At 41.4% G+C, this 25955-nt stretch overlaps 2 protein-coding genes across 2 annotated transcripts; one reads left to right on the forward strand and one right to left on the reverse strand.

Annotated features, from left to right (window-relative positions):
* Positions 1–2261: 2261 nt before the first annotated feature.
* Positions 2262–16828, reverse strand: LOC110528002 (short-chain dehydrogenase/reductase 3). The gene is made up of 6 exons (XM_021609763.3): positions 16015–16828; positions 11135–11278; positions 5356–5475; positions 4717–4955; positions 4458–4583; positions 2262–2745 (listed from the first exon to the last, which is right to left on the reverse strand). The coding sequence occupies exons 1-6, from the start codon at positions 16207–16209 to the stop codon at positions 2661–2663; spliced, it is 909 nt and encodes a 302-aa protein (XP_021465438.3). The 5' UTR covers positions 16210–16828; the 3' UTR covers positions 2262–2660.
* A 2396-nt stretch (positions 16829–19224) lies between these two features.
* aadacl4 (arylacetamide deacetylase-like 4) lies at positions 19225–25896 on the forward strand. Its single transcript, XM_021609764.3, has 4 exons — positions 19225–19502; positions 22805–23030; positions 24843–24906; positions 25033–25896. Exons 1-4 carry the CDS (start codon positions 19326–19328, stop codon positions 25820–25822), a joined length of 1257 nt encoding a protein of 418 aa, XP_021465439.3. The 5' UTR covers positions 19225–19325; the 3' UTR covers positions 25823–25896.
* The last annotated feature ends 59 nt before the right edge of the window (positions 25897–25955 follow it).

The following is a 25955-nucleotide window of genomic DNA, read 5'->3' on the forward strand; positions in this document are numbered from 1 at the left end:
GGTCGGCCCCTTGCTGGGGGTTAGTACTGAACCTTTTATCACACAACCAACCTGCCTCTTGATGGATGAACATAGCATCAGAGAGGCAAGAATGCTAACAAAAACGAACAGAGAAATAGGATAAGGCAGTGCAGCAAGTAATACAATGAATGCACTCTTGGTCCTCCTATTTTGGGACATATCTGAGACATTTGTTTCTCTCATTGGAATACAATGACTGCATTGAGTCAGAATATTTATTGCAGGATAATTCCATTCCTCATTGTACTCCTAGCACTTATCAGAAGTTTTTTTGGGGGGGGGGGGTGGCTGTGAGGAACCTACAGCCAGGAAAGTCAGAGTCAGGGGATCCATGAGATTATGGGAAGTGAGAGACGACAGAATCCTCCACTGCCCAGAATTTTACATGCGTTCGGCATCACTGCAAAACCAGCTAAATGGACTCCAGATCCTAGGGCCTATAACATATTTAATGGATCATTGGAGGGGGACTTTCCAAGCCCTTCTGTTGGGATTCCAAATGCTTGGAAATCATATAGGAAAGTACACTTAGGGCTTGCAGCTTTAAAGTGAAGCACAAATGTGGTAGATTATTACAGTTAATTGAAGATCAATACAACAATAGTTCCTAATTGCTGATGGGGGAGAAGGTTGGGAAAGAGAGGACAGTGGACTATATCTGTCTTCGATTGAAACTTTTAATTTTTTTATTTCACCTTTAGTTAACCAGGTAGGCCAGTTGAGTACAAGTTATCATGTCCAACTGGCCTGGCCAAGATAAAGCAAAGCAGTGAGACAAAAACAACAACACAGAGTTACACATGGAATAAACAAACGTACAGTCAGTAACACAAAACAGCTATTGTCTTGATTTGAATCTAAGACAATTGCTGCGCTGAATTCTTCATCAGCTCAAATCCGTTACTATTACTGAAACTTTAGTAACTTTACAAAGCTCTGCATCCTATTTCTTTGGTTACTTCATGCCAGAATGTCATAAGTGTAGAGTTATTCTGGATGAGGTCAATCAAATAGTGTAACATGTACTGTAATTCTCTCAATCTCTCTCTATGCATCAACACCCCAACCCTAGTCAACCCTCTGCTTCCACCTGGTCCATCAAGCTCAGAGAGAGTGTGTGTGTCTTTACAAGCCCCCCCCCCTGTCTCCCCTCCTGATTTATCCACTATTTGGCTAACCTTGTTCTGAACCTGCCCCGTGAGACTCAAGCCATTTCAGCCCTCCTCTTCCACCATACTTGCACTACATGGCTCCCTCATCGACCTAGTTCTGTCTCAACATGCCTCTATCTTCTCCCTCCTCTTTCGCAACAGCTATAGCCCACTCAGGGAATGAAAAACAGGCCCTTAACAGAGGCTAAGGTTCTCTCCCAGCAGAGCACATCCTTTCTCCCTCTATCCAGCCTGGTGTGGGTCACCTAGTGATCACAATGAGCGGCCCTATTGTGAGCGCACAGGAGGGCATTTATGGTTCGCTTGGATTCAAATGAATGTTTATGAGCCTTGTCTGGCAGCCAAAGGGCAGACACTATTCCCGTTTTTACAGTCATCTCTTATTGGTTGGCCTGGGGCTGTTAGTGTGTGCATGCCTTGACTTGTGCTCAGACATAGAGTATGTCACAACAACACAGCTCTGGGTCTCTAGATCTGTACACTATAGATCACTTCATTAAGTGGGTGAAGTTTATCTCTCATAGCAAGGAGTGGAAATCTAACTGTACATTCTTCCTCTGATGCTATGATACAGTATGTGAAAGTCAGAAGCAAGGCCCATTCATTAATCATTAAAGTCATTCTTCTAAATCAGGTTATTCCCCCACACCACATACTGTATACTGTAATTTGGACAGGCTATCTTTGATGATCTCAGGAATACATGTTGCAAGGCCTTTTGAACCATGTTTTAGATTACTCAATAAAACATCTAATGGTTTCATGAATAACCTTTTTCCAGCATGTAACAACTTGAGCCGTGATTCAATCCGAGTGGCAAGTCGACAATGCAGCTCTTAAATACAATTTAAAATGTCAAGCGCACTATAGCATTGTTTTGGATTGGATTCCAGACCTAACCTACTTTACAATGTATAAGTTAACAGTGTTTTGCCTTCCAATGAAGGTTGCTCATTTGCTGTTTGGCATAACTGTGTTATCATTCTCTATCATTTCATCTGGTTAGCTCTGCTGTGTTGACGACTCACAAGACATTCGCCAGTCTATGTGAACAAAGAGACACTTTGGTTGTCTGTAACATCAATTTATTAATGTGATTCCATTCAAAGACACATGATTGGTAGAAAACAAAGGATAATAAAAAACAGACTTGAAAAAAAAACTGCTGTTTATCCAGACTAGTTTTGCATGGCTTCTGCTCAATGTGTGAATGGTATTTAGTCCGTCCAACTACACACAGGAGATCAAGAAAGAGACCAGGATAAGTTCCAGCAGCGTGTAAGTGAAATCTACCCCGTCGGAGCAACCATATACAGTACGCTAAAGTCTCCAAGACACCTTCCTGCATACTTTCAAAGGGCATCCATTGTTTCCCAATGTCCTGTAGCCCATGGATACTTCCCTTCAACATCCTCCAGACATAGTGAGGTTCCTCTGATATGTATTGACATTCAGGATAATTTGTTTTTATGTCCTCCCCTTGAATGTATTCATGCAGGTATAGCTTCCAGAGAACTTGTGGATCTCTTCAAGAGCAGCTTGTGGCATGAAGCTAGGGTGTAGAGACAGTAAAGAGATAGGAGGTTACATATGAGTGAAAGACATGTACAGTTGAAGTAGGAAGTTTACATACACCTTAGCCAAATACATTTAAACTCAGTTTTTCACAATTCCTGACATTTAACCCTAGTACAAAATTCCCTGTCTTCGGGTCAGATAGGATCACCACTTTATTTTAAGAATGTGAAATGTCAGAATAATAGTAGAGAGAATGATTTATTTCAGCTTTCATTTCATCACATTCCCAGTGGGTCAGATGTTTACATACACTCAATTAGTATTTGGTACCATTGCCTTTAAATTATTTAACTTGGGTCAAACGTTTCAGGTAGCCTTCCACAAGCTTCCCAGAACAAGATGGGTGAATTTTGGCCCATTCCTCCTGACAGAGCTAGTGTAACTGAGTCGGGTTTGTAGGCCTCCTTGCTCGCACTCGCTTTTTTTCAGTTCTGCCCACAAATTTTCTATAGGATTGAGTTCAGGGTTTTGTGATGGCCACTCCAATACCTTGACTTTGTAGTCCTTAAGCCATTTGGAATTATGCTTGGGGTCATTGTCCATTTGGAAGACCCATTTGCGACCAAGCTTTAACTTCCTGACTGATGTCTTGAGATGTTGCCTCAATATATCATCATCATTTTCCTACCTCATGATGCCATCTATTTTGTGAAGTGCACCAGTCCCTCCTGCGGCAAAGCACCCCCACAACATGATGCTGCCACCCCCGTGCTTCACGGTTGGGTTGGTGTTCTTCGGCTTGCAAGCCTTCCCTTTTTTCATCCAAACATGACAATGGTCATTATGGCCAAACAGTTCTATTTTTGTTTCAATAGACCAGCGGACATTTCTCCAAAAAGTGCGATCTTTGTCCATGTGCAGTTGCAATCCGTAGTCTGGCTGTTTTATGGCGGTATTGGAGCAGTGGCTTCTTCCTTGCTGAGCGGCCTTTCAGGTTATGTCGATATAGGACTCGTTTTACTGTGGATATAGATACTTTTGTACCTGTTTCCTCTAGCATCTTCACAAGGTCCTTTGCTGTTGTTCTGGGATTGATTTGCACTTTTCGCACCAAAGTACGTTCATCTCTAGGACACAGAAAGCGTCTCCTTCCTGAGCAGTATGACGGCTGTGTGGTCCCATGGTGTTTATACTTGTGTACTATTGTTTGTACAGATGAACGTGGTACCTTCAGGCGTTTGGAAATTGCTCCTAAGAATGAACCAGACTTGTGGAGTTTTTTGGCTGAGGTCTTGGCTGATTTCTTTTGATTTTCCCATGATGTCAAGCAAAGAGGCACTGAGTTTGAAGGTAAGCCTTGAAATACATCCACAGGTACACCTCCAATTGACTCAAATGATGTCAATTAGCCTATCAGAAGCTTCTAAAGCCATGACATCGTTTTCTGGAATTTTCCAAGCTGTTTAAAGGCACAGTCAACTTAGTGTATGTAAACTTCTGACCCATTGGAATTGTGATACAGTGAGTTATAAGTGAAATAATCTGTCTGTAAACAATTGTTGGAAAAATTACTTGTGTCATGCACAAAGTAGATGTCCTAACCTACTTGCCAAAACTATAGTTTGTTTACAAGAAATGTATGGAGTGGTTGGTAAACTAGCTTTAATGACACAAACCTAAGTGTATGTAACCTTCTTACTTCAACTGTATGTACTTTAAATAGGCCAAAATTATATGAGACATTACCTTTTGAGGACAACGAGAGCATGCATGGTCCAGGGCATGTAAACGTAGGCTGTGTTAGTTCTGACTGCATCCACAGTCCTTTCAGCAACTGTCTCTGGCTTGAGGGGAGGGAAGAGCGCTGGAAACCTACAGGACCAGAAAACCCAGAGATATTAGCTTTACAGTAACTACAATACATGCATGTAGAAAATGGTGCATAGCAGTAGTGGTGGTGTAATCTAAACTAGATTGTGAAGAACCATGTCGTAGGCTTGCTCACCTAACTCTCATGCCCTGGAACATCTCAGTGTTGGTGTGGAAGGGGAGCACGGTGGTGCAGCCCACTCCGGGACAGTCCAGCAGGCCCAGAGTCAGGCTCTCCATGAAGGCCAGGGAGGAGGCCTTGGAGGTACAGTAGTCGATGGCCCCAGGGATGGGCGACTGGGACAGGATGGAGTTTATACAGACCACATGGCCGTGCTGGAGCTCCAGCATCCGTGGCAGGAAGGCCTTTGTAGTCTGGATGAGGGAGAAGAAGGGGGGGGGGGGGGGGGGGGAGGGGGCATTGGGGAAAATGTACAGTTATATACATGAAAAAGAGACACACAGAGGAAACAGGCCCAAGTGGAGCCACATATTGAGTTTCACATTTTTTTTAGCTGATGATTGCATTTATGCAACCTGAAAGTTTGATCTCTATTCAAACAGAGACTGCTATAGGTTTCAGAGGCCCTCTGATGTTCTACCTAGGGGCTGAAGCAGTAAGCCTATAATTTGGAAATACCCCAACACACCTGTAAATTAACCTGAGACTGTCACGATGGGACATTGGCCAATAAAAGCACTTTTGGAGAATGATAAGTTTGATCTAACTGTAAGGAAGCACGCACCTCTCTTCCTAAACCTTCACAACACTTACCCAGAACTGTCCCATTGTGTTGATATGTTGAGATTTCAAAAGACAGTCATCGTCGCTGTCCATCAGACTTTTCCCATGGACCACTGCAGCGTTATTCACCAGGATCGTAACGTCTCCCACCTGTAAAATTAATAACAAAACAAATGTCAGAAACAAAACTGATGTTTTTTTATTAAGAGGATTTATCCACTTTTTTCTACCTACTTTCTTTTCATGTGAAGTTATGTGGTAGAGCTGACCGTCATATTCTTATCTTGACATTGACATCTTGACATTGTAATTGAGGTGAATCATACAGTACCAGTCAAAAGTTTGGACACGCCTACTCATTCTCAAGGGTTTTTCATAATTTCTACTTTTTTCTACAGTGTAGAATAATAGTGAAGATATCGAAACTATGAAAAAACACATGTGGAACCATTTAGTAAGCAAAAAAGTGCTAAACAAATCAAAATATATTTTATATTTGAGATTCTCAAAGTAGCCACCGTTTTCCTTGATTACAGCTTTGCACACGCTTGGCATTCTCTCAATCAGCTTCATGAGGAATGCTTTTCCAAAAGCCTGGAAGGAGATCCCACATATGCTGAGCACTTGTTGGCTGCTTTTCAATCACTCTGCGATCCAACTCATCCCACACCATCTCAATTGGGTTGAGGTCGGGTGATTGCGGAGGCCAGGTCATCTGATGCAGCACTCCCTCACTCTCCTTCTTGGTCAAATAACCCTTACACAGCCTGGAGGTGTATTTGGGTCATTGTCCTGTCAAAAAACAAAATGATAGTCCCACTACGCACAAACCAGATGGGATGGCGTATGGTTTAAAAATGCTGTGATAGCCATGCTGGTTAAGTGTGCCTTGAATAAATCACAGACAGTGTCACTAGCAAAACACCCGCACACCACCTCTTCAATGCTTTACGGTGGGAACCACACATTCGGAGATCATCCGCTCACCTACTCTGCGTCTCACAAAGACACGGCGGTTGGAATCAAAAATCTCAAATTTGGACTCATCAGTCCAAAGGACACATTTCCACCTTTTAATGTCCATTGCTCGTGTTTCTTGGCCAAAGCACATATTTTCTTCTTATTGGTGTCCTTTAGTAGTGGTTTCTTTGCAGCAATCTTATTTTCCTGTGGCGGTCCTCATGAGAGCCAGATTCATCATAGCGCTTGATGGTTTTGGCGACTGCACTTGAAGAAACTTTCAAAGTTTTTGAAATTTTTCAGATTGACTGACCTTGATGTTTTAAAGTAATGATGGACTGTCGTTTTTTTTTTGCTTATTTGAACTGTTCTTGCCATAATATGGATTTTGTCTTTGACCAAATAGGGCTATCTTCTGTATACCCCCTTACCTTGTCACAACACAACTGATTGGCTGAAATGCATTAAGCAAAGAAATTCCACAAATGAACTTTTAACAAGGCACAACTTATTTAAAAAATATTTTTTTACTCCTCCTCGGAGGACAAATATCTTTTCGTTTTTTTACAGCTTTTCTGCTACATATACAGTTGAAGTCGGAAGTTTACATACACTTAGGTTGGAGTCATTAAAACTCATTTTTCAACCACTCCACAAATTTATTGTTAACAAACTATAGTTTTGGCAAGTCAGCTAGGACATCGATGTCATGTCTTTAGAACCTTTTGGTAGGCTAATTGACATCATTTGAGTCAATTGGAGGTGTACCTGTGTATGTATTTCAAGGACTACCTTCAAACTCAGTGCCTCTTTGCTTGACATCATGGGAAAATCAATAGAAATCAGCCACAAAAATAGTAGACCTCCACAAGTCTGGTTCATCCTTGGGAGCAATTCCAAATGCCTGAATGTACCACGTTCATCTGTACAAACAATATAACATAAGTATAAACACCATGGGACCATGCAGCCATCATACCGCTCAGGAAGGAGACACGTTCGGTCTCCTAGAGACGAATGTACTTTGATGCGAAAAGTGCAAATCAATCACAGATCAACAGCAAAGGACCCTGTGAAGATGCTGGAGGAAACAGGTACAAAAGTATCTATATCCACAGAAAAACTAGTCCTATATCGACAAAACCTGAAAGGCCACTCAGGAAGGAAGAAGCCACTGCTTCAAAACCTCCATAAAACAGCCAGACTACGGATTGGAATTGAACATGGGGACAAAGATCGTAATTTTTGGAGAAATGTCCTCTGGTTTGGTGAAACAAAAATGGCCATATGTTTGGAGGAAAAAGGGGGATTCTTGCAAGCCGAAGAACACCATCCCAACCGTGAAGCACGGGGGTGGCAGTATCATGTTGTGGGGGTGCTTTGCTGCAGGAGGGACTGGTGCACTTCACAAAATAGATGGCATCATGAGGTAGGAAAATTATGATGATATATTGAGGCAACATCCCAAGACATCAGTCAGGAAGTTAAAGCTTGGTCGCAAATGGGTCTTCCAAATGGACAATGACCCCAAGTATACTTCCAAAGTTGTGGCAAAATGGCCTAAGGACAACAAAGTCAATGAATTGGAGTGGCCATCACAAAGCCCTGACCTCAATCCTATAGACAATTTGTGTACAGAACTGAAAAAAAGCGAGTACGAGCAAGGAGGCCTACAAACCTGACACAGTTACACCAGCTCTGTCAGGAGGAATGGGCAAAAATTCCCCCAACTTATTGTGGGAAGCTTGTGGAAGGCTACCTGAAATGTTTGACCCAAGTTAAACAATTTAAAGGCAATGCTACCAAATACTAATTGAGTGTATGTAAACTTCTGACCCACTGGGAATGTGATGAAAGAAATAAAAGCTGAAATAAATAATTCTCTCTACTATTATTCTGACATTTCACATTCTTAAAATAAAGAGGTGATCATAACTGACCTAAGAAAGGGCATTTTTACTTGGATTAAATGTTAGGAATTGTGAAAAACTGAGTTTAAATGTATTTGGCTAAGGTGTATGTAAACTTTCGACTTCAACTGTACATACATTTTACATACATATTTTGCATGCACATTTTGAATACACATTTTATATACATGTTACTTTTATATAAAGTAGTTGAATAAAAATAATACATTACCAAACATAAGCGCTTTAATCCCACCCCTCAGCCACTCTCAGCCAATCCTACCTATCACCATAGACCACCCTCGCTTGGTTTCCATGTGCCATATATATTTCAATTGTGCTGTGATGGTTGCCGGGTGTACGGTGTTTCCTCCGACACATTGGTGTGGCTGGCTTCCAGGTTAAGCGGACATTGTGTCAAGAAGCAGTGCGGCTTGGTTGGGTCGTGTTTCGTAGGACGCATGGCTCTTGACCTTTGTCTCTCCCGAGTTCGTATGGGAGTTGCAGCGATGAGACAAGACTGTAACTACCAATTGGATACCACGGAATTGTGGAGAAAAAGGGGTAAAAAATTAAAACCTTTCCTATGAGTATTATTTATTGACTGACTATGGCTTTCCAAATTTTTTAACCATTCCTTAACCTGTGACCATAAACAAGCTACATAGGGGCAATACCAGAATAAATGATCTATTGATTCTGTCTCTTTGCAGCAAAATCTATAGAGCTGAGAATGTTGTATGCCCCATATACAGTGCCTTGCGAAAGTATTCGGCCCCCTTGAACTTTGCGACCTTTTGCCACATTTCAGGCTTCAAACATAAAGATATAAAACTGTATTTTTTTGTGAAGAATCAACAACAAGTGGGACACAATCATGAAGTGGAACGACATTTATTGGATATTTCAAACTTTTTTAACAAATCAAAAACTGAAAAATTGGGCGTGCAAAATTATTCAACCCCCTTAAGTTAATACTTTGTAGCGCCACCTTTTGCTGCGATTACAGCTGTAAGTCGCTTGGGGTATGTCTCTATCAGTTTTGCACATCGAGAGACTGAATTTTTTTCCCATTACTCCTTGCAAAACAGCTCGAGCTCAGTGAGGTTGGATGGAGAGCATTTGTGAACAGAAGTTTTCAGTTCTTTCCACAGATTCTCGATTGGATTCAGGTCTGGACTTTGACTTGGCCATTCTAACACCTGGATATGTTTATTTTTGAACCATTCCATTGTAGATTTAGCTTTATGTTTTGGATCATTGTCTTGTTGGAAGACAAATCTCCGTCCCAGTCTCAGGTCTTTTGCAGACTCCATCAGGTTTTCTTCCAGAATGGTCCTGTATTTGGCTCCATCCATCTTCCCATCAATTTTAACCATCTTCCCTGTCCCTGCTGAAGAAAAGCAGGCCCAAACCATGATGCTGCCACCACCATGTTTGACAGTGGGGATGGTGTGTTCAGGGTGATGAGCTGTGTTGCTTTTACGCCAAACACAACGTTTTGCATTGTTGCCAAAAAGTTCAATTTTGGTTTCATCTGACCAGAGCACCTTCTTCCACATGTTTGGTGTGTCTCCCAGGTGGCTTGTGGCAAACTTTAAACAACACTTTTTATGGATATCTTTAAGAAATGGCTTTCTTCTTGCCACTCTTCAATAAAGGCCAGATTTGTGCAATATACGACTGATTGTTGTCCTATGGACAGAGTCTCCCACCTAAGCTGTAGAGCTCTGCAGTTCATCCAGAGTGATCATGGGCCTCTTGGCTGCATCTCTGATCAGTCTTCTCCTTGTATGAGCTGAAAGTTTAGAGGGACGGCCAGGTCTTGGTAGATTTGCAGTGGTCTGATACTCCTTCCATTTCAATATTATCGCTTGCACGGTGCTCCTTGGGATGTTTAAAGCTTGGGAAATCTTTTTGTATCCAAATCCGGCTTTAAACTTCTTCACAACAGTATCTCGGACCTGCCTGGTGTGTTCCTTGTTCTTCATGATGCTCTCTGCAATTTTAACGGACCTCTGAGACTATCACAGTGCAGGTGCATTTATACGGAGACTTGATTACACACAGGTGGATTGTATTTATCATCATTAGTCATTTAGGTCAACATTGGATCATTCAGAGATCCTCACTGAACTTCTGGAGAGAGTTTGCTGCACTGAAAGTAAAGGGGCTGAATAATTTTGCACGCCCAATTTTTCAGTTTTTGATTTGTTAAAAAAGTTTGAAATATCCAATAAATGTCGTTCCACTTCATGATTGTGTCCCACTTGTTGTTGATTCTTCACAAAAAAATACAGTTTTATATCTTTATGTTTGAAGCCTGAAATGTGGCAAAAGGTCGCACAGTTCAAGGGGGCCGAATACTTTCGCAAGGCACTGTATATAGCATTCTGTTGGTGGCAAGAATTTTATATAATAATTTACATTAAAAACTCGAAGTGTTGAATCACGTGTAGTTTTTTTCTCTCCATGTGCCATGGAATTGGTACATCAGAAATCTCTTTTCATTTAGTTTGTAACCTGTATGGCACAAATGTTAATTGAAAGACATGAGAGAACGCCAATAGTGTGCAAAGCTGTCATCAAGTCTACTTTGAATGATATAAAATATATATTGATTTGTTTAGCACGTTTTTCGTTACTACATGATTCCATATGTGTTATTTCATAGTTCTGATGTCTTCACTATTATTCTACAATGTAGAAAATAGTACAAATTAAGAAAAACCCTGGAATGAGTAGGTGTGTCCAAATGTTTGACTGGTACTGTATGTCAGATGGGGAGAGGAATTAAAATACAATGAATCCCTGCCAGTTCTGTAGACAGGAGTAACAGCAGTGAGAGAAACATTGACCCATGAGCGTTTCACTGGCTCCAAACAATATTTTGTATGTGTGGATAAAAATTGGATTTATAGTTGATCTAAATAGCATACCTTCTCCCTGACCACCTTGGCCTGCTTGTAAACTTCCTCCCGATTGGCCACGTCGCACAGGAAGTAGTGGCACTCTGTTCCAAATTGGGAGATCTCTTCGCATGTCTCTTTCAGACACTTCTCTGTGCGGCCCCACAGGATCACCTGTAGAGGGTAAACATTAGCCAAGGGTTATAAAATAGGGTTATAAAATTGCATAATAGTGTAATATGCTCTGAATAAAATATGAGCAATTAGCTCAGCTGAATGAATAGTAATATTTTGCTTTTCAACAATCAGTCAACAATCAGCTATCTGTACACTTATTGTTGTCGAAATCCTGAGAAAACATGGCTAAAATACGTTTCATGGGTAGCCAAAGCCAAACAACTATGCCGATGACACATGCTCTCAACAAGTGTACAGACATTTCATGTTTGCAGCATTTGGCCCTAGGATGGGATGAGATAATTTGGTTGAAATGTTCCTTTCATTCAGAGAACAGAGAGGCCATGTTTAGAAGCAACAAATAGTTTCAGAGTGAGATTAAGGGGGTGGGGTTGCAGTGTGAATGAAACGTCTCTTCATCAGCCTGGAGAGGGTAAATTAAGCTCAGTCATTTGAGCAGGGAACATGGACTAGGATGGAGGTGGGGGGCAGCGATTGGGCAATTAGATCCGTCAGTCTTTGGGGTCAGGGAAAGGTAATGAAATCAGGGGGTGAGCCCTCCTCATCTCTCAAACACACATTCTCAAAGAGATTACACGGCCTGTTGGGCAGATGAACCCAGTCATTTCTGGTCAGGGAGTCTGAAAACAGTTTGTGTGTGAAGTGCTGATGGGGCCAGTGTAGGGCTTGGCTGGTTGCCAGTGACCAAGGTTAATATTTTTGCAGAAAGTCCTCTGGAAAGTGATCCTGTGTGTGTGTGTGTGTGTGTGTGTGTGTGTGTGTGTGTGTGTGTGTGTGTGTGTGTGTGTGTGTGTGTGTGTGTGTGTGTGTGTGTGTGTGTGTGTGTGTGTGTGTGTGTGCGTGCACACAATATTGTGTGAATACAAACAAATCTTAATTCTACATGTAGATAAGGAAGATAACAAACACAAGCAGAGGTCACAGTGACATCCTTGTCCTGATGGAGAAGAGTACAGAGACAGCCAGGCTATAGCCACTCATTTATTTAGGAATGAATAGGAGGATAGTAAATGTATATCTCAACATCTTAAACATGCTTAGCTAGCTTGCCGAAGGTTTTGCCGCTATCTGTCTTGTTTTACTGCAACCCTACATCTAGGGCAGCTGTCTGTGACAGTGTATTCAGATCACACCAATGTGTAATGATGCTAGTCCCTATGGACTTATGTTTACTTGCATAATGGGAGCATTAAAACTGTAAAGCTAAATGTTTGCTTTGGGGGAGATACGGGAGGGTCACAATCTGCATGATATGCAGTTTTGATCAAGTTCCAAGAGTAAAAAATGTTTGGCTTTCCACTGGATGGGTCTTTGTTTGAGTTTCTTTAGATTGCTTTTTTGTTTGCTTCGTTTGCCAGCCCATTTAAGTAATCAGCAGAGGTGAACGGATGGGTCTAGGTAAATTACTGAAAGCCTTTAATAGGATTTCATCCTAACAAACAAACCTGACATTTCTCATTAAAAATCACCACTCACCCTGTGCTCTCCTGTTATTTAATTCATTATGCTTATCTGCCAGTCCCAACACACTGGGGCTTCAGGATAAACAATGGCTGGCCAAATCTAGAGCTATCAGCTTAGAATGCCTAAGTGTTACGGAAAACGAATTCTAAATTCCCTCACATCGAGTGACTAAGTATCTCTGATAAACCAGTGATTACTCTGTCTGAGGTGCCATATCTGACTAGATTAAACATTCACCAATTGTGTAAAATTGATGGTCTGTTCAAGGACATGATTTATTCAAGACATTAAGTCTTGCAAATCGCCAAGTGTTGGTGTATCAGGGTGCAATGATGATGAGCTGGTGATGTGGTGGACCTCATCCACATCCCTACAACAGAACGCAATAATATTTCACAAGGGAAAAAATGGGTTCAAGGATGGGCACGAACCCTCTTCTTCACACCAGTTGTAGGGGATAGGGGCTAACAGGGAGGGGAAACAGGGAGTTCAGGAGGCAGTCGCCTGCCCTACCGCTGTCTAATTAGTGCGGAGACAACAGGGTCAGTTGCAGGGCAATACCCAGCTGGGAACAGTGTGCTTCCCGCCTCCACACACACCCACCCATCCACACACACACACACACACACACACACACACACACACACACACACACACACATACACACACACACACACACACACACACAATAGAGCTTGCCAATGTGTAAAGCCACTATCAACCTGGGTAGAGGCATATGTTCCCAGTTCTCCTAATGAGTAGCCGGGGCTGAGAACGATGCCAATATCTCTTACTATCTTCAATTGTACTTTCTTCTCCACATGTTCAAAATATTATGATCCACAAATTGAGTCGCAAAAACAAAATGCACAACTAAGTACCTTATTAAATTCTACATGCTGACATTTTTAACCAAGGGGATTTTGGATTTTGGGATGCCAGTGGAATATACTTGAATTGCATAGGGTACATTGAGAGCATGTGTGAATATGTTGCTTCAACCTCTGAAACATTTATTGTGGTTGTGCTAGAGGCCCCCTCCCTCTTTCTCTGTTCTCTGAACTTGGGTGCTCAGCTTTTGTAAAGTTGCTGTGGTTTATTGTTTTAGTGCTTCACTCTGTAACGGCTCTTTTGACGACACACACAAGGCCTCACTCCCCCTCTCACCTCCCTCTATCCCCCTCTCACCAGTCTCTCCTTTTCACCTCACATCATTCTTTCATCAATGCTGTGGCTAGTGCACTCCCTACCGTGAAAGCACCAAAGCTACTAGAGAGAATAGAGAAATTCCGTCTGCCAATCACAATGGACCTCAAACTGGGGTAAAGTCTTTCCTAGAGGTTATTTGTGATGAATGTCCTACTTCTTTTTAGCATATCTTAGGCAGGGAGTGATTGTGAGGCACATTAGTGCAGGTGTTGTTTTCAAAGCCTTCACACCTTGATAATACCCAACAATGGGGTCCTGACAAGAATGGTGACTTCCTTTGTTGTGCAGCTGCAAATTATAGCTTTTAAATGCCACAGTTTTTTGTGGGTTGTTCCCTGAGGAGATGTTGATGGAAGGATGAAGAGCAAGGCCAAAGCACTTAAAGTTAAAATGGGATATTTTAGCTTGGACACATAATTTTAGGATATGCAAAAGCTGCTACATGTGGTGCTCCATCTGACAATTCATAAAGCTATAATTATTCCTCTAAGTTGCATCGGTGAAAATACAACTAGCTATTTAATAATTTGTAAAAAAAATAATAATGAAACAAATAAAGTGGGGTGGGTTGGTGGTATTCACATGGAATCATTGTTATAATGCTTATGTCTCCATCTGTGTGTCTGAGACTCTGTCCATTACAATTCAGAGCTAACAGAACACTATGGTGGCTCACTATGCACTCAGCTGTGTAATGTTTGTATTGTAATTGGAATAGTGGGTAGTCCGACCAGTAGTGGCGGCCTGGCGGGGACTGTCAATGTAGTCACTGGGGCATTTCAAGCATAAGTGACTGTTTCTTGTTAAGGAGGAGGGTGGGAACAGGTTATTTATAAGAGCTTTGGCTGACGGATGCATGTTTTGGATGGGTGAGGCAGCTGAAACATGCCATTTTTCTCTGTGGGCTTAATTTCACCTCAATAATAAACTCAGTGTAAGGTAGCAGGTTGACGTTTATTGTCATGTGTCTTGTCCTGGAGGCAGAACTGGGCGAAATTCTTCTTTGATAGGCCAGCTGCTAAGTCAAAATTGGCTATATTGTAAAAATCCATGAAAACAAAAATGTGTTTTTGGTCTTAAATTATGGTTAGGTTCAGGAATTATGGTTAGCAGTGTGGTTAAGGTTAAGTTAAGTTTCTGCCTTGCTGGTTTGCTTGAAAACCACATCTGAATCAGTATTTTATTATGGCAATGTGATGTCTTGTGTAGGCACTTGGCACAGTTAGTGTTTTTCTGCTAATCCCAGCAGGACTACAACATTTCTCCTGTGAGGATAAAGTGATTAGCTTTTAAACATGTTTCTTCAGAAAGTTGAAAAAGTTAATCCCAATTCCATAGAAGTGATATGTTATCACTTGATCAAGGTCACTCCTGTTGGCAGTCATCAACAATAAATCTTTATTCTGGACATTAATGATGCTTGATCTCATCCAATATCAATGTTAAGCCATAACTCCTTTTTCTGAGCTTTGGCTGAACAGAAATCATTCCGTGAGTCACTATAATACGTCAGCGGTCAAATGGTCAGAGGGAGACTTTTGCCCTTCTGCAGACCTACTCCTGAGTGGCGCAGCGGTCTAAGGCACTGCATCTCTGTGTTTAGAGGTGTCACTACAGACACCCTGGTTCAAATCCAGGCTGTATTACAACCGGCCGTGATTGGGAGTCCGAAACAATTGGCCCAGCATCGTCAGGGTTTGGCCAGTCATTGTAAATAATAGTCTGTTGTGCCAAAATTGAGGTTAAGGAGGATACGGGATACGTCAATACAAATAATAGTTATGTAAAGAAGTGTGCATAAAAAATACTAGGTATCGCTCAGAGGTTGGCTACAGGGTATCAACTCAGTTATCGTTATAACCATGTAGCCTAATCAATGAGCGTACTAATTCAAAAGATATGAAAACATGCACAGGTCTATTTTAGGAGTGCTTATATTACTCAAGGTTGAGTGAACCTAATCACGTTTGATGCTCAACAAGTTGCATAATACAATTCATAAAGTGCAAAAACTAAACGCATGCATGTGTTTTATTTACCTTTTTAGCACCCTGCTTGGCAAACTCCTGAGCCAGGTGACGACCGATACCTCGTCCCCCGCCTGTGATCAGGACCACCTCCTTGATCAGGGTTCTTCGTCTACTTGGTAAAATTAAGTACACACTTGCTTTCAATATGTAGTAGACAATGTGTATGGGGAAAAACACTATACAGCTCAAACACTTAAAATCCATGTTCCTTCTTCTTACAGTAACCTAAATGCTCTGAATTTTTCGAACACAAACAGTTTGATATAAGTTTGATATCCTCCAATCGTGATGTCCTTGGCAGAGCGGATTTTAGGTAAATATCTGGTTAAAACCAAACTCAAACTAGCCAACTGCAGCACTTGAAGTCAATGTTTCATAACATTTAGGCTATTATGTCCCAAGCTCAGAAATGCGTCAATATACGGAGCTCTGGCATGTTTATCGATTATTCAGTTTATTGGCAAACTATTATTTTTGACTAATGACCATATTACACCGGTAGTCCGCTGTTACTTTTCAACTATCCTAAAGAAGGCGAGAGTGTCTCCGAAGGCATGCGCTACTGAATCGTCTACACAACAAGTGTGTTGTGTTCCTATCCTTGGCCGTTACCGCCTCTGACTCCGATAGCTTACTTTATAGCGCTCTGACTACCCGTCCCCGCAGTGTTGAAAAAAACAGACCTGCGATCTGAAGGGAGTTTTTTTTTAAAGACCATTAATCCTGATTGACAGGTTGAATGGTGAGGAATATATTGCTTTACTGTGTGTCGACTGTGACTGGTTTTATTTCTACCCAGCCCCGAGAGGCGTCTGCCACAACTGCTGTGATGCCGTGAAGTCATATTTCAGTATTTCAGTCCTCTATTAAAATCAATAATTTTCTTCCTCCCTAAGTTGTTTACAGTGAGCTAAATGCTCTGTTTTACGGTTTTTGAGATGTGCCAATGTTTCTCAATTCTCCTTCAAGCTGTGACACTCTCTGGGAAATAATAGGTGGATAAGTTTCTCATGCACTTGAGAAGTGCCATAACATACTTTGATAGCTTACTTTGAATAGTTTGATGAGACAACATTCACCCAAACTGGTTGGGCTTGGTTACATCACAGGTACCCTACAGTACCAGTATCAACGTAAAAAAAAACAGCAACACACACTTTCACATAAGATGCTGCATGATGCTGCTGCTACTCTGATTATTTTATATCATGATTGCCTAGTCACTTTTACCTCTACCTACAAACTGTATTACCTCAATTACCTCAACTACCTTGTACCCCTGCACAATGACTTGGTACTGGTACTCCTTGTATATATCCTCGTTGTTATTTTATCACGTTACTATTTCCTTATTATTTACATTTATTTAGCAAGTTTTTTTCTTACTTTTTAACTCTGCATTGTTGTGAATGGGCTCATAAGTAAGCATTTCACAGTAAAGTCAACACCTGTTGTATTCTGTGTATGTGACCAATACATTTTTATTTTACACGCACACACACACACACACACACACACACACACACACACACACACACACACACACACACACACACACACACACACACACACACACACACACACACACACACACACATACTATCTCTCTCTCTTGCTCTCTCTCTATCTTTCTATCTCTTTGTCTATAATCACAATGTATCAGATATATGTTATGACTGTGTTTTGCTGCTTGTAAAAAAATATATTGATCCACTCCTTTTTTTAAAGTGTATACGGTGGGAGGAAAAGTGATGAATACTCTATAGATTTTTTTGGAGAACCACCCTCACATGATGAGTAACCTTGCCTGAGACCTTAAGTCTTGCATGAGCTCCCTGAGCTAATGTCTAGACTTGAGCTCAGTGGGCTAACACAGTGGTGACCAGGTGACCCGAGTTCAAACCCAGTTAGCTATATCTGCAGTGACCTACATATTACAGGTAAATACACAGGTTTTACTATCTGCATTGGCCTACCTATTATAGGTAAATACACAGGTTTTACTATCTGCATTGGCCTACCTATTATAGGTAAATACACAGGTTTTACTATCTGCATTGACCTACATATTACAGGTAAATACACAGGTTTTACTATCTGCATTGACCTACATATTACAGGTAAATACACAGGTTTTACTATCTGCATTGGCCTACCTATTATAGGTAAATACACAGGTTTTACTATGTAATGTAAAAGTTGGTCAATCTAGCTGGCATGAAAAAAGGGTGCTTTTGGCGTATATAACGGTGGCATACATAATTACACACTACTTCATGTGATAAAAGTTAATTTCAATGCATGAGAAGATGGGGCGCTGTGAAGACTAGACATAAAGACCCCTGATCTAGTTATCTGTCTGTCACTTGAAACACATCTCTCTCTGTGACAATACAGAATTGGGTCAGTCCCAGAAACTTGGCAAGGTAAGAATTAGGGACCTGCATAAATACCCCCTAAACAAATCCAGTAAATTCATGGGCTGCAGACAAGATTCCAGTCTGTGATTTTTGGGCCAGGCCCTGTGATTTTTGGGCCAGGCCCTGTGATTTTTGCTGGGTATAGCTGATGAATGGAGGGCTTTTTCAGAAACTGGGATGGGTTTAAGAGAGCAGTTTGACAATGGCGGCTTTGTGCTGGGCTCAGCTTCTCAGAAAAAAGGCTGAGAGACTCTTTGGGACGGCTAAAAGGTTGACTAGTCCTAGAAAACAGCTCCAGTTGCTGTCATTTTCACGCACATTTCACAGAGCTACAAATCATAATGCATTGAAATACAACACCAAAGTATTTTCAGAGATTTCATTCTGAATTATAATGAACATATATTGTTTTGTAAACACCACCACATTATACGGTTTCAATTCGAAATACCATGCATTTTGTTTACAAATGTGTCTAGACTAGAGATCTTATCTGACGGAGAGCATCATCTGCTATCACTAGGCATCACTGCCATCTACAGATTAACATTAAAAGTTCAGATACCAGTGTCCTCTGCTTCACAATAAATGATAGGATTTATTTAAATGGACATTTAAAGGGAATTATTACTATTGTATTTATGCAAATCTATATTCACAAAAATATCTAACTGTGAAATATATGTTTAATGTGTAATTGCTTTAGTCCATAAAATACATTGAATAAAATGATGAATGTTCCTTTGTCACTGGCACTCAAAGTCATCTAGTTAGAACAAGGTCAGAGCAGGGTGTACACAAAGTTGTAGGAGGGGCAAGGAAACCCAAGCAACTGGATAACATATTCACACTTAATGACTTACTTCTACTGTAGCCTACTTGGGATCGCACTACAGCACCATGGACATCAGCACTGCAATTTTAATAATTGGCTTTGCTGCAGTGATTGCAGCCTTCTTCCTTCTGGTAATTGGTCTAATGTACTCTGAGATGATGAATTCAGACATTCCTCAAGGGGTTGCAAATCGAGGGAAACTGCATGTAGTTCATGGCTTGTTTGTTGGCATATCAATTGTGGTGAGTATCTATGGAATTGTTATTGCTTATTATTTTATGTTTTATGCAAGTCAAATCATGTTCAAGTCTGTAGAAATAATAAATTATTCTTACTCTTTGGTGAAAACAACAACATGCTTGTACTTGAATACTAAAAGAGAACTCTGCTCTTTTAAAAGATGCTTGTCCTTTCTCTGTAATCTAAACACTGATAAAGCGTCAAGTGTGTAGATAAGAGAACAGGTCTGAATAAATGATGAAAAGCCAAAGTCATTCAGGCGTTCCATTGTTTGGGTAAGGACATAGCAGCAGAGTTTCACAATACTAGCTTGGAGTGGTGAGGAGGAGGAGTCTACCGTGTCCAGAAGCGACTTCACAATTCATTTTCGGGATTCAGGTTCACTCAAACATCGTTTTAAGCTTCGATTTACTATTGACAGTTACAGCTGTCTGATTTCGGGAACTGTATATCGATTCGGTCGCTTGAAATATTTGTCAGCTTCAATACTGCAAATAGATTGTGGCTTGTATCAATGTAATTGTCTGCATAATTTCCAATCCCCATATTATTTTGGGGTAAATATGTATATATACTGAACAAAAATTTAAACGAAACATGTAAGGTCTTTGTCCCATTTTTCATGAGCTGAAATAAAAGATCCCAGAAATGTTCCATATTTCTCTCAAATTGTGAAGAAATGTGTTTACATCCCTGTTAGTGAGCATTTCTCTTTTGCCAAGATAATCCATTCACCTGAAAGGTGTGGCAAATCAAGAAGCTGATTAAACAGCATGATCATTACACAGGTGAACCTTGTGCTGAGGACTATAAGGCTACTCTAAAATGTGCAGTTTTGTCACACAACAAAATGACAAAGATTTCTCAAGTTTTGAGGGAGCGCGCAATTGGCATGCTGACTGCAGGAATGTCCAACAGAGCTGTTTCCAGACAATTGAATAAGCCACCTCCAACGTCGTTTCAGAACATTTGGCAGTACATCCAACCAGCCTCATAACTGCAGACCACAGGTACCCATGCCAGCCCAAGACCACTGCTTTTTCACCTGCGGGATCATATATCGGGGGTGGGGGTGCTCAGGAGTATTTATGTATGTAATAAAGCCCTTTTGTGGGGAATAACTCATTCTGATTGGCTGGGCCAGGCTCCCCAGTGGGTGGACCTGGCTCCCAAGTGGGTGGGTATATGCCCTCCCAGGCCCACCCATGGCTGTGCCCCTGACCAATCATGTGAAATCCATAAATTATTATTTTCCCATAACCCTACCACCCCTACCCAAATTGGAGAAAACTAATGGACAACAATAGTACAGACACAGTGTACATTAGTTTTCTTTTGTTCTGCTTTTAGTCCCATCCTTCAGCTACTCTCAACCCCTCCCATCTATCTCTAGCTCTCCTATATTTTTCTTCTGTGCTGTGATGTTTCACAACAGTTCTCAACCTTCATATTCTCATAGCAACTCTACAGAGCGCCAATAGCTACCATGAATGGCTTAATTACTTCCGGACACGAATGGTCCACAGAGCTCCTCCTCCTCCTTGCCACTCTATTGGAGTCAATACAAAGTCCACCTATTGGTAAAACCTTAACTCTGTCATGGTGTCGTTATGGCCCTATTCCCTGTATTACACTCTTGAATATTGCAACAATTCACAAGCATGTATGTGCAGACAATTACAGGGTTTATTTTCTTGTCTGTAGGCTACACTTTAGCTTCAAGACAAAAGCACAGAATTGCTATAATGGATGTCTTCAGTACCGTTAACCTATCAAAAATGAACAATTAACCCTCATAAGAATTTAAAAGTACAGCAAACCTACCTTACAACGTTACAACAAAATTACTAAAATGTCATCTAAATGTACACCAGTCTTCATTTTTATCAACATCATGCAAATCCTTACGTGGTGAAATCCATTTGCAACTGAAAACGTGGGTATAGGTGAATTCACTGTGAAGAGCTGTTTTATATGGAAGCCATATAAATGTTGACATATCATGCCACATGATTTGTCAACATGCACAATTAGTCTGTGCTTCAGTCTGATCAGCAATAGCCTACTGATAACAACCACAGCTGCAGGTAGCCTAGAGAAGCCTATGCGCTCTGATCCCATCTGGACCTGGCCAGGGGAAATGTAACATCATGTTTTCATAGCCTAAATGATGTATTTATAGCCTAAAATAGGCCCATTTATTTGTGTTCTGAGAAAATGTGAATGTGATTTTGCTTATATTCACACTTCGGTTGGCTATGCTACCTAGGCCTTTTTAATACCAAATTATTGTCTGGAATTAATCAATCAACACAATAGTGATGATATCCTGTCTGACTATCTTTTTAGTTACAGGTGCAAAGGCCGACACAATGCAACCTTGCATACAGCAAGCTCAGCCTCGTTAGTTTTTAACCAATCACATTTGTTGTCTCTGTCTGTGAAAAAGGTTTTCATGTTTTCATCCTCCCTAGAGCCAGGATTATTTTTTACTGTATGACCTGATTAGAAAAATGATCTGGTCCCATCATAGCCCATATAAAACTTTTTAAAAATAATAATTTTATTTATGACTATGTCATACTCTACAACTATGGTCTGGAGTTGGTTAAGTTAGCCTACTACCAGATCAGAAAAAAATCTGTGACTCATTAAAACAATCCCTCAACTACTCTGGGACCTGTGGTACCACCTCTGAAATCACCACACAATGTTACAAATTAAAAAGCATATCCTATTTGTATGATCCAACACAGTTTTATATAAGTTTGGGGATGGGCTTCCATAGTTTTACGTGGCTCAGTGCAGCCGGCAGCTACTGTCACTATTTCAGAAAGTAACAGGCTGTTACTGCAATTTCAGGTAAAAACTCAAAATAAGTCTCAAATTCTAGGAAAAAGTACTGTGTATACAGTAGGAGTGTTGTCTCATCAAGACAATTCTGTATACACCGCACTGCATCAAGGTGGGCAACTGTCGGATGAGTGTTGTGCGCATCCTCTGGGGGTAGTGGTTGAGACGTAGCAAGTATCCAAGTTTACATTTGAGTCGCAGACCGTATTTCTACAATGTTTAGTAAGTGTGAAGAGGCTCCTTAAAATTAACTGAGCTGTTGCATTCATTGTAGCATAATTTGCAAGCAACAAGTAACGCTATATTGTTGTAATTGAAAAATATTCCAGCTCACAATGGTTTGTGTTGACCTTATTTATAAGATAGGCTATAGGCTAAGCCACCTGAATAAAGCTGCAAACAATGTATTAGTCCTTTAACAAGATATGCCCTCCCTTCTCTGTCTTGTCAGGGCCGTATCCTGGACCGTCTGGGTCTGTGTCATCAGGTCAGGTTCACCAGGTGGTTCAGAAGACGGTTCCTGGTCCGTATAAGACCAGTTCCCCCAGGCCTACATGTGAAAGACCTGACCTTCTCTGAGGTGCCAGTCAGAGTGTATGAGCCCACGACTGGTTCACTGGGCCTGAGGAGGGGACTGGTGTATTTCCATGGAGGAGGATGGGTGTTGGGCTGTTTGGGTAATATGATAAGACAAAAATAATGTCTAGATGAGATACTCTGAGTCGATATTCACGTAATAATAAGGAATTCTCCTCGACCACACCCACACATTATTTCCCATTGACCCCAGTGTAAAAGAGCCAACTTCGTTGTTGATTTTTTGTTATAAAGAAATACTGTAACAAAAGATGACGAAAAGCTGCTGTGTTATGCAATTTACATGTAATTGGGTCAAAAATCCCAACATACGGTTCGCAATGCTCCCACATACGGAAGTAAAGCCTGTGAGAAGAGCCCTGTGTCCAAGTAGGAGAGGGGAGCCGGTGGGGAGCCGGTGTCCAAGTAGGATATATGTACAGTGTATTTGGAAATTATTCAGACGCCTTGATTTTTTCCAAATTTTGCTACATCACAGCCTTATTCTAAAAAAATATATTTTTAAAAATCTTCATCAATCTACTCACAATACTCCATAATGACGAAGCGAAAACAAGTTTTTAGGAATATTTGCAAATGTATTAAAATAAAAAACAGAAATAACTTATTTACCTAAGTATTCAGACGCTTTGCTATGAGACTCGAAATTGAACCACAGGTGCATTCTGATTCCATTGGTCATCCTTGAGATGTTTCTTCAACTTAATTGGAGTCCACCTGTGGTAAATTCAATTGATTGGACATGATTTGGAAAGGCACACACCTGTCTATATAAGGTCCCACTGTTGACAGTGCATGACAGAGCAAAAACCAAGCCATGAGGTCGAAGGAATTGTCGGTAGAGCTCCGAGACAGGATTGTGTCTAGGCACAGATCTGGGGAAGGGTACCGCAACATGTCTGTAGCATTGAAGGTCCCCAAGAACAGTGGACTCCATCATTCTTAAATGCAAGAAGTTTGGAACCACATAGACTCTTCCTAGAGCTGGCTGCCAATCTAAGCAATCTGGGGAGAAGCGCTTTGGTCAAGGAGGTGACAAAGAACCCAATGGTCACTCTGACAGTGTTCCAGAGTTCCTCTGTGGAGATGGGAGAACCATCCAGAAGGACAACCATCTCTGCAGCGCTCCACCAATCAGGTCTTTATGGCAGAGTGGCCAGATGGAAGCCACTCCTCGGTAAAAGGCACATGACAGCCCTACCAAAGGTGCTTCAACAAAATATTTAGTAAAGGGTCTGAATACTTATGTAAATGTAATATAATCTTTTTTTATTTTAAAAGATTTGCTAAAATAAATAATAAAACGTTTGTGCTTTGTTGTTCTGGTGTATAGTGTGTAGATTGATGCGGGGGGCGGGGGGGGGGGGGTCTGAATACTACAAGTCAAAGGGTCTGAATACTTTCCTAATGCACTGTAGCTCAGTATGTGTCAAACATTTAATCACATGTAAGACATTTAACTTGTTTGGTCTAGTCTGTTTGTAACTCTATTCACTACTTGTAGCTGTATAGTCCGTTTATTTGTGTTGTTGGTCTTGGCTAGCTTAATTTTCTGGTTGGTGGATAGCACTCACTCACGTGGCTGCTAGTACCATCATGATTTTTTTTCTTTTTTTCTGCGAAGTAGTGAGAGCTTGGGAGCAGGCAATATTGAAAAGTAATCTTTAGACATGTACTTTTCTTAACTGTAGTTTTACAATTGACTAAAACAAGAAGATTGTGTTTGAAAAAGGTAAAGTTTTTGCTGTGAGCAAATGGGGTATCCCAGGTAACTACAGGTTGTGTTCCTGACAGGCTGGCGTGGCTTACCGATAGGGAGTCTTGCTTGTCTTGCAAAATGTTAATCCTCTGTTTACTAAGCCTAAAACTAATTTTCTGTTTCTCGTGATTAGACACTGCAGATGACGTCTGCAGGCACATTGCCAAGGAGGCTGAAACCACTGTGATTTCTGTTGGGTAACTTTTACTTTCTGACTCACTGCCTCAAAATGTGATTCCAAAGCAGATCAATGCAGTGAAAGGGGCTGTGAAGCTGTCAAAGACTTGACATGTTGCTCCTTTCTCTACCCTCATGCCTTTTAGATATCGGCTTGCCCCTGAACATCGGTACCCCACTCAGCTGGATGACTGTGACGCTGCAACGTGCCACTTCCTGTCTGTGGCAGAGGCAGAGTTCGGGGTGGACCCAGGCAGAGTGGCAGTCGGGGGTGATAGTGCTGGGGGAAACCTGGCAGCTGCACTATGCCAACGTCTGGCCAAGAGAAAAGATGGACATCTGCTGTCTCCCTGTGCCCAGGTCCTCATTTACCCAGCTCTGCAGATGGCAGATTTCAACCTGCCCTCATACCAGCAGAATCATGCTGTGCCCATATTGTTCCGTGGCCGGGTGGCATTCTACTTCCTGCAGTATCTCAACGGGGACACGTCAGTGTGCCAGGACCTGCTGGAGGGGAACCATATCCCTGCTGAGATGAGGCTAGCCTTCAAGGAGTGGCTCTCCCCAGAACACCTCCCTCCTGAGTGCAAGGTGCGGGGCGAACTCCAGCAGGTACACTCAGCCTTAGACTACAAAGGAGAGGTGTACCACATAATCAAAGACGGTTTGGATCCGGAGGTCTCGCCGCTTCTAGCGGAGGATGCTGTTATCCGTCTGACCCCACCGGCCTTTATCCTGACCTGTGAGTACGACGTGCTGAGGGATGATGGGATCCTGTACAGGAAGAGGCTGTTGGACCTGGGACTGGACGTCACATGGCATCATGTTCCAGACGGCTTCCATGGACTTGTGGATTTTTTCAAAAAGGGCTGGCTAACCTTCCCGTCTGCAACACAAGCTATGAATAGTATTGTAAGCTATGTAAAAACACTTTAAGAAATGGATGTTGAAGTTTGATCTCTCTTTCATGTTCCTGGCAAGGGAAAGCAAATAAACACCTACACAGCTTAGTACATGTTTTACTCTTATTTTAATCAATTAAGGCATTTGTTTTCATTTCTACAGAAAA

Source organism: Oncorhynchus mykiss, chromosome 7 (assembly GCF_057628025.1).
Source record: "Oncorhynchus mykiss isolate SJ-2025 chromosome 7, ASM5762802v1, whole genome shotgun sequence".
Lineage (NCBI taxonomy): Eukaryota > Metazoa > Chordata > Actinopteri > Salmoniformes > Salmonidae > Oncorhynchus > Oncorhynchus mykiss.